Source organism: Poecilia latipinna, unplaced genomic scaffold (genome assembly GCF_001443285.1).
Source record: "Poecilia latipinna isolate Pla-1442-1.1 unplaced genomic scaffold, P_latipinna-1.0 Scaffold2236, whole genome shotgun sequence".
NCBI classification, from domain to species: domain Eukaryota; kingdom Metazoa; phylum Chordata; class Actinopteri; order Cyprinodontiformes; family Poeciliidae; genus Poecilia; species Poecilia latipinna.
Window position 1 is genome coordinate 73,196 of NW_015114852.1, and position 9,784 is coordinate 82,979.

The 9,784-nt window shown below is 36.7% G+C and overlaps 1 protein-coding gene across 2 annotated transcripts in view; it reads right to left on the bottom strand.

Moving 5' to 3' along the window:
• The window catches only part of LOC106936892 (obscurin-like), a 32,454-nt gene extending 25,386 nt beyond the window's left edge, over window positions 1–7,068 (bottom strand). The window contains exons 1-2 of one of the 2 annotated variants that reach the window (XM_015018143.1): window positions 6,815–7,068; window positions 1,443–1,778 (exon numbers count right to left, since the gene is read on the bottom strand). In XM_015018143.1, coding sequence (XP_014873629.1) covers window positions 1,443–1,587 — 145 coding nt within the window. In that variant the 5' untranslated portion in view covers window positions 1,588–1,778; window positions 6,815–7,068. The remainder of the gene's footprint in view (window positions 1–1,442; window positions 1,779–6,814) is intronic. The other variant, XM_015018144.1, reaches the window with a different exon arrangement.
• Between the last annotated feature and the right edge of the window lie 2,716 nt (window positions 7,069–9,784).

The window sequence follows — 9,784 nt, forward strand, 5'->3', positions numbered from 1 at the left end:
AATTAGAAAGCGCGGTGACGTAAGAACAGAGGGGAATCCCAAACAACTGACATATCGCGCAACTGAGAGTCCAGTGGATATTGGAGATGATATGTGGAAATGTTTATTATTATATGTAAAGGTCATTATTATGTTTATTCAGTTAAAAATGTTAACTATGAAAAAACACAGTCACCTCCAAATCATAGTGCAGCAAATAGAGCGGCTGCTCCCGCTGTCTTTTATCTCTTAAAATGAGTCCACAAACTATCACTATTGCTTCTACATCGTCATCCGTGTTTGGTCATTTTAAATTCCCGTATGCTATGTTGGGGGTTTTGTGGATTTTCTTCTAGAATCGCTTTGTTTGTGACTGGAATCGGTTCGTGTGGTGTGCTGCTTCTGCCTTGTGGCTGGAGACACGAACCGATTGAACCAGCTGTTGTACTTTTATCAGCTCTGTGGTCACAGAGGTTTGGAGACTATTCTTAAATCTTGCTGTCTAAACCAGACTTAAGACTCACAAGCTCTACTCATCTCCTCTCGACCACCCCCCAAACGCTCCGACTCTGGTCGCTATGGTAACGTTTACATATCCCTTCAAAATAAGATACAGAAGCGCCACAAAAACGAGCATTTTACTTTCGTGAAAATTTTAACTCACGATGACTAACGGGAGCCCTGAGCTTGTTTCTCTGCAACGAGACGGTCCCATCTGGGGGCGATGGGAGACAATGACACCCGAAGTGTTGCTTATATCCACAGCCTGCTTTTCTCTACGTGGCGAAGCAGTTTGAAGCTTCATTGCCTCATTAGCAGCCGGTCGCCGCGTGTTACACAGAGCGGCTTGTAATGTTCGTCTCGCCTACGGGTCCGGGATAAATCCATCCTCCTGTCTCTTCTCTGAGACTTTTCCCCTTTGCAAAGAAACTTCCCAAAGACATCTGATCCGTTTCTTACTGATTTTGCTGCTTGTGGGCTCAGTGTTGGCGCACAAGTAACTGAGATAATCCGGTTAAAGGATTTTCAAAATAAAAGATCCTCCAGACTCAAATAATACATAAAACGGAAATATATAATTATTTCTTGCGCGGCCCGGTACCAATTGGTCCACGGACCGGGGGTTGGGGACCACTGTTTACTAGATGTTTTTTCCTCTTTGAGGTTACTTTGTAGATTTCAATAAGTGGAGCACTGCATGTTTAATCATGAGTATAAGCAAATTTATTAGACTGATAAAAATATCAATCTAATCTTAAACAGGTGATTCTGTTACCTTCACTATGTCTGTGACCTGCCCAGTCACTTTTGTTTTGAATTGTCAAACTTATTTTTTTTTCAATCCCAATGTTTTTTAACCTCTTCATTACTTTTAACATAAATTAAACTACATTTTCAGACAAAATGAGAATTTCTTTAAATGACAGTCAAACGTACAGATTATTAAATTTAATCACACTGACCTGCAGACCAGATAAACTTTGGTTCACTGTATTTACTGAAATCCTCGGGGTTTCCTCTTCCAGCTCTACATGCAAAACCTGCTGTTTGTTTCTGTCCATGAATGATTAAGGAGTTCTCTCCAGTCCCATTGATGGCATCAGGCATTGAATCATATTTGTAGTTCTTTGATAAATCAGGAACAACTTTATACCAGTAGAACCTCCATCCTGCAGATGAAGGTTTAACCTCACAGCTCAGAGTCACTGAGGCTCCAGGACTCAGCCATGATGGAGACACAGTGAGGATGGACTCTGGTTCTGTTGACCACAGATTCTCATGTCCAGATCCCGGCAAAGCTGTACAAAATGGCGGAATATAATGAAACACACAGAAACATTTTGTGTATTTTTAAAGGCCGTCACTGACATTAATCGGCACCTGAAGAAAGAGCTAAACTCTCTTTAACATCTGCTTTTAGTGGTATTTTTCCAGGTCACAAAGAGCCTCCACTCTCCTCAGTCCTGTATAATTTAGGAAACCTGTGATCATTTTCACCAGAAATTAAACTGGAATCAATTCAAAAAGACCTTGTAAGGATAAACTTTCATAATCCATAGTGATGTTAAAATACCAAAATACCCATCAAGCACAGAGGTAGCAGCATCATGTTTTGTCTGTTTTACTGCAGGAGGGACTGGTGCACTTCAGAAATGAGATATCACAATGGAAGAATAAGTGTAAATATTGTTTAAATAGTTCAGTTTGTCAATTTCTTCCTAATGGACAATAACCCCAGTCATTTAAAAAGTAAATTGCAGATGACAAAGTCAATGTTTTCAAGGGATCAGTCACATATAGACAAGTTTTGTACAAGTGAAAATGTGGAGGAACAGAACCACCTGCAATCCTGACTAAGTTACACCAGGTGATTCAGGAGGAATGGGCCAAAATACCAGCAAACCAAGATGAGAATATGGAGGAAAGATTAGGAAAACAACTCACCCCAATTCATGAAACTTAAAGGCAATATAACCAAAAACTCAGAAAATGAAGTGGTAAATTTGAAGAAAGTAACCAAAATAATTCTCAATATTCTGGCATTTTAGGAAAATAACATAATTGTATTAATTTTCACTGAAAAACTTCAGGACATTTTTAGACTCATTTAATGTAAATTAACATATTTACATTTCTTATATTTAATGTTAATGTCAATCTATACAGTAAATTGCCTAACAGGGTATAAATTAATTTAAACTACAAACATTTATTCTATTTTAATAGTTTCAATGATCAATGTCCTTTAGAGTAAAAAGACGACACCAGGATTTACTTTGACACACATTTATAATAGTAGGCAGTTATTCTGAGGCTCAATCCAAAACATCAGGGGGCAAAATACTACAGATCTGGAACCAACTTCTTTTTGTCTCCAAACAGAAAATTCTTGTTTGGCACTCATTTGTAGCTCCATCATATTAGTAATTGTTACATAAGTATGGGTGACGGATGTCCTAAGATTCCTGCTAAAAAGAGATTCTCCTAGAACACAAAGACGCAAAATCAGAAGCTTAATTCAATCAAAATGCAAATTCAGCCAAGCTCTAGAAAAAGAATATTCTTTTACCTGGAGACTTTCCACAGCAGAGGAGAAAACTGAGAACTAAAACACAGATTGAAAATGTGTTAGATGTGAAACAAAAAGATTACTGTAAAGGATTATACATTATTCACCATTAATCCTTGTGTGTGCGAGGACTGAGGCAAACGTAGAGGACTGTGGCAAATGATACCAGTTTTACGTGTGTGGTGTCGGTTGGACCCCATTTCTAAACACAAGGGTTAAAATGTATTGCATACTTCTGGAGTTTCAACTCAAATAAAACCTTATATGTTGTACATATATTTCAGATTGAGCAGTGTGGGTGAAACGGAGCATTTAAGGAATCTGATTGTGTTTCTGCCACAGAGACGAAGACCTGCTGGTCTTTGAATGTTCAATGATTTATCTGGAATCAGTGGAAGAATAAAACTGACCTAGAGTAATCAGTTACTGCGAGTTAAACACACACACACACCAACCATGTTAGTTTACGACATTACAGGGTTGGCTTCTCTGAGTTAACGCCGACCTCTTTATGACCTTTGTGACCTAAGGGATTCATAATGTTTATTTACAGCAGTGGTCCCCAAAGTCGGTCCTTGAGGGCCGGGATCCTGCACGTTTTAGTTCTCTCCCTGGTGATAGCAACAACCTTTTCAGCTTGTCAATGTTCCTCTTGGGGCTTCTAATGAGCCATCATTTGATGGTGTGTTAAACCAGAGAGAGAATTAAAACATGCAGGATGCCGGCCCTCGAGGACCGACTTTGGACTCTCCTGATTTACAGAAATGGGGATGTTCACAAAGATCTGCAATACTCCATGTCCTTAATAAATTTTAAAGGCATCTAATAAGGTACCTTTATAATTTATGTTGCACAATAAGGTTTATTGTTCAAGAGGTGAGGAAACGGAAACTAATTTGGGAGACAAAGTCTCAAAGCTACAAGTTATAGATGAACATTCAGATTACAGCTCCTCTGATGAAGATGTCAAAAATATCATCATCAGTTTGTTCTCATTTCCTCACATCAACTTACAGCCAAGATGGCAGTGGAATCAGACCCAGTGAAAAAATTAACACAATTCAAATAAGCATTTTATATCTGAATGAAGACTGGGCAGTGATATTTGGTCATTTTAGATTTTTTATTTTATTTTCTTTTCAAATTAAGTGTTGTAAAATCAACAAAAATCCTTCTTCCTCAGAGAAAAGGGAAGTCTTCAGAAACACTGATTGACAAATGACTTTCTATACATGTTAAATATGCTGAAAGTCTAAAATTCTGTCTAGACAGTTATCGTGAAGGAATTTTTGACCAGGCCCAACCTGCGAAGGTAGTAAAAATTTTTTACGTTTAAAACAATCTGTAGCAAACAACCAACCAACATTCAACGTTTCTCTTCTCTGTTGACCACGGCGATTAACATCCAAATATTGAAAGATGATTTTACCGACACGATTCAAACAGAAAATGTAATGTACTTACACAATACTCCCAGCACACAGAGCAATGTGTGGTCCATGTTTAAATCCAGAAATAAAATGTTTCTTCTCCTCTGTGAGCTCCAGAAATTCTGATGTTTTTCATAAGAGAAAGGCTGAAACTAGCAGAATGAGTAAGACGTGAAAAATAGTAGAGCGTCATGTTTACAGAACATCCGTCCTCGTGGTTCCATTAATAGGAAACTATTAATGTTTCTAACCTACAGTTCCTGTTTGACTCTTTTTTCCCTTTGCCACCACAGACCCAGGTTACTTGTTAAGCCGCCTGCACACACACTGCATGTTTTTATTAAGCGTCATTACTAAAACTTGAGTGACAAATTTTAGTAATTATTTACTCAAATTACTAAAAAAATATTTTTACAAAAAATATTTCTGTAAAAAAAAAAATCATGCCATAAGAATATAATTTGCAAAACTGTCTTACATGAGGAATAAAGCTTCACTGTGGTTATTTAAATTAGGTTAAATAACACTGATTAATACAGAACAGACAGACAATCAGCCCCGCTCCAGACAAGTCTAATGGGGGGTTAAAATGAATACATAATGATAATATTACTCAAGTGAAAGAAAAAGGTACAGTGCAGTAAAACTACTCATCAGTAATTTTTTTTCCAAAAAGGTTACTCAAGTGAATGTAACAAGTGTCATGATTGAATGAATTATGTTTATGTCCACTAGGTGGCAAGCATGAGTTCACGTGAATGTATAAATGTAGGGAATGGAACAATAGAAGTGGATGTGACACACCTGTGAGCAAGCTGTGTGAACAGACCTCTAAAAGATGCTTTAATAAAAGTATCTGAGCATTATTCAACGTCTGGTCTTTATCAAGCACGAATACAACAACAAGTACTACCCACTTTTGAACTTAGACAACATCAGTAGTCTACAGGCTACTAGTTATAAAGGCATCTACAGGCTGCTAGTTAACAAGCTTAAGGTGCTGTATTGGTATTAGCTAGTCGTCGGTGCTGTATTGGTATTAGCTAGTCGTCTTTTAGCTCACATTACCTGCATCCAACAGCTTTACTCAACTCAGTCGGTTAGTTTGGGGAAAAACTGAAAAGTTATGAGTCTTGCTGGTTTGCTGCAATGACTAACACACACCTGCGTAGCTCCGCACAGCAGCATCAGGTCTCCTTCACTGCCGCACAGGTGGAAACCCAGCGCGAGCGTCTTAGCGCTCATGTTGCGTTTAAAGGCGGCTCGGAAAAGCAGGTTACGACGCTTTAACAACGGATTAAACAGTTTTAACTGCTGAAAACAGTGACAGAAGGCACGGGAAGAGCGGAAGCCCCTACTATACCATATCGATATAGGAATAACAGAGAGTTGGCCACTGTAAGATAAAAACAACAAAAAGCTTCCAGTACAGGGTGGTGGGAGGGCACAGCAATGCCCACCGATGCTACCAGGGCTACAGACAACATTTTGTGTAATTGGCAACTACAAATAAAGCTATAACCTTTATGTTCAAAGTCTCCATATTTTGAGTTGTCAAATAATGAAATTTTATTTAAGAGTAAACATTTAGCTAAACTATAATTCAACCTTTCCTGGTGACATATACAGTAGCAAACTTCACAATTTAAGGCTCCCAGTTTACACGTCAGTGTTTTGAATGAAATTAAATATTTTTTGTTGGTCAATAAGAAGGTATGTCATCACTCAGATTATTTGACATGTTTGAATTGGGCTTCCTTTCCATAATTGCACATTTTTCAACTGGAAAGAGAACATGTTTTCTGACAAAATAGTTCTATCAACACATATAATCATGGTTTGTGGTAATTGTCTTCCCAGCTTCTTCTAAAAGTGACTCTTGTTTTCTGTGTACTTTCCCTGAGAAAGAATAGAACCTGACTCATAGTGGATTTTTGAGAACTCTGATGAAATTCACATCTTTGTTTCTGTCCTCTTCCTCAGTTCCCCGTATAAAACAGACAAAATTATCTATAGCGCAGAGAGATGATTGTTTTCATACGTTGGTATTAGGCAAAAACTGTATAAACTTTCATAAGAATCAACTTGATCAAATGAACCTTAGATCCAGTTTGTTTTAGACTTGCCACAAAGTGGCAAACTGTTTGCAACATTTCAATAATCTTATGAGTTGTTGTGAGACAGAACAGCTTATATAGCTAAATGAATAACAGCGCAAGTTACCGTGGAATTATTTTCAATTATTTTCCGATATGCTCCCCCTAGAGGTCATATTTTTTTCACAGTTAAGACTGCCAGAGGGACTTGTTGGAGGGCGGACAGGTAAAAGTACAACCTTGGAGATGGAGGGTAGTCACCAGTCAGGAAGTTTGAACCAGAAAACCTTTGTAGGGAGAAGAATCCAGGAAGCAACAACTGGGTAACAACCAGAACGCCACTGAGAGAACCTACCAGGAGACCAGAAGGGTGAGTAACAGAACTCGGGGAAAAACTCAGGGAGCTCAGACACTGAAAGGCACAAAGTACCATGAAGGTAAACAGTGAGACAAAGAGGGACTCGCGACAGCTCCTCTTGAACTCTGGCTTATGAAGTAACGATCTGGAGGTGAGTCTGCTCAACGCCTGGGAAACGCCCTCCAATAGAAAGTGATCTCCTGGGTCCCTCTGGTGGATGACTGGAAAAGGTGCAGAAAAGCCAACCAAAAACCCCAGCTGTCTAACAAACTTTTCCCCATACTGCGCTAAAACCAGGAATACTGACGGGCTTATAAGGTTATAGTTGGTATTGGTTTAACAAATAAGGAAACATTTGATGTTTTAACATATCAGAATCAAATTATCAGCCATAGGACTTTGAAACCATTGTTTAAACTTTAAACAACTTTCTACTTCAAAGAAAGAACCAGGCTTGCTAAGCTGGTCAAAGTCATGTTTTCCGAAAGTTTTAAATTTAACTACTCTATTCCGGCAATATTGCTCCTTTATTCTGCCAGTAGTAAAATCATTCTGCTAATAGGACTTGGTTCTCCTAGTATTATTGTATTTGAAAATAAAAATCTCTTAATTTTGCTCTGCTCCGTTTACAACAGTGATATGTAGCTACTTCTAGTGGGCTTGAACAGGCAGGCTGTTGATTAGTTTGAACACTGTTGCCACCTAGTGACCGGAGGCTTGTTTATCAGTTAAGCATGAATAAAAATAAAGTCCTGCTAACTATCTAAGAAAAAGATGCTAAAAGTAAAAAGACAGTATTTAGTCAAAATATCTTTATTTGATTCTTGTATTTTTACATTCTAGAAGGTCTATCGGCTCATTTTTCAAACTATTCATGAATTATCAACAATGACAAAGTGAGTAATTAACATGACTAACAACCATTCCTCAAAATTATAGCTTCTAAGATGAAACAACAACATTTTTTTAGATATTTTAATAAAGCATTTAAATGCAGAATTTTTCTTGCTGTTATCTAAAGATGTGCAAAAAAATCTATTTACATTTGATCTAAATCTAATCCTCTCTGAAGCAGGTTATTAGATGATCAATGAATTTCTATGACGACAGAGGAGGTTGAAGAACAGACGTCTTTCTGACTCAAATAAATATGACAAACTATATGGTGTTGTATTTTCTATTGAAATGAGTTGAAACAAAACATCAATAAAATTAAATTTTTTATTGAATAATAAGAGGCAGTTCAATAAGCACCTCTCTATACCAACATATTAGTACAGGTATTTAGGTTTAAAAAGACTGAGTGAAAAACCAAAGAGAACATTTTAAAGAGAACATAACTTTAACACAATTATATAAAAACCCTGTCTGATTTATAGAAACTGTTCATACTGACCACTTCCAGATTTTCATTCCTCTTGACAAAATCTTCAGGCTGAATCTGATTTGGCGGTGACATTAGCATAAACTAAATGACCTGAAACTATAAATTTGTCTTTCAGTTTATTGCAGTTTGAAGTCGCTGTATAATTGCAAAGCCTAACAGCAGTTATCTAATAATTAATCTTTATACTGTACCATTTACGTTGTTTCCAGGCTGTCTGATTGTTTCATAGACACAAAGGTCTCCTACAAGTCAGTGAAACACAGAAAAGTTAAAAAAGTTTCATCTTGTCAGTGATGCTGATGGAAAGTTAACATTGGAACCACTATCCTTTACAATTTAAATATCCTTTACAATTTTGACTTAAATTCATTTTATCAAAATTATTGTTTTAAATAGATGGCTGTTATTATTAAAAAACAAGTTATAACCATTTATATCATGAACCTGATTAACTGAGTGGAAACTTTGTTACTGCTGTAAAAACCAACCAATCAGAACAGCTGAGCCTGTTCTGGCTACAATCAACACGTTGAACCACAGTGCAGCTTGGTCTTTTAAGTTATATTGAAATTACCAGTTACATAGGACTGAAAAATACCAACTTCAATAATACTTATATAATTCGTGTTAAATAGGTTGAAAGCCAAAAAAATATCTTTATTGTGTTTTTCTGTGGCTAAGTTAAACTATATAAGGCTAAACAGAAATACATTTAAAGATAGCATTCAGGCATCATATTATTCCCTTGTCTATAAAAACAATCTCAATAGTTAAAAATAACATATATATCTTATCTTATTATTTTATTAAATACATGATTTTTTGTCATATCATTAAACGAAATAAAAGTCAAAGCAGAGAGGATTTTTTTTTTCCAGAATCAGACGTTATGGGTAGGAAAAACATGAATATAATGTATATTAAATATGTGTGGAAGCATTGAGAGCAAAGTGTGACACTGACCATGCAGGAGAGAGGAGTACACTGGCTGCTGCTGTTCATCCTGGTAGACAGTCTCCACTCTTCCTGAACCTTTTCACAAAAGAGACATTTTTATTTGATGTAATGTCCTTCTGAAATAAATATAAAAACTCTGTTAAACATGGAGCTTTAGCATCAATGGATGGGTTTATATGTTGGGTTTGTAAATAAAAATACTGATCAAATGTCTGAATTGTATAAGAGTATAAACTGGGTCAATTAACATAAAATGGTGGAGAAAATAAAACAGTCAGAAATAACAATCAACAGAAAACTCCACTGGATCCTAAACATGTTGCTGAAACACATTTCTCAAACCCTTCTCTTCATTTTTTCTCTCTGACCTGTAGGTGGCAGTAATGACCCTAAAGGTCATTTGTCACTTTGAAGCCTCAATTCAAGCACATGGTATCACATCAGTGTAAAACCTGCTGCTGGATTTTCATTACAAAAATTTACAAAGATTGTAAGTTCTCCGTTAAT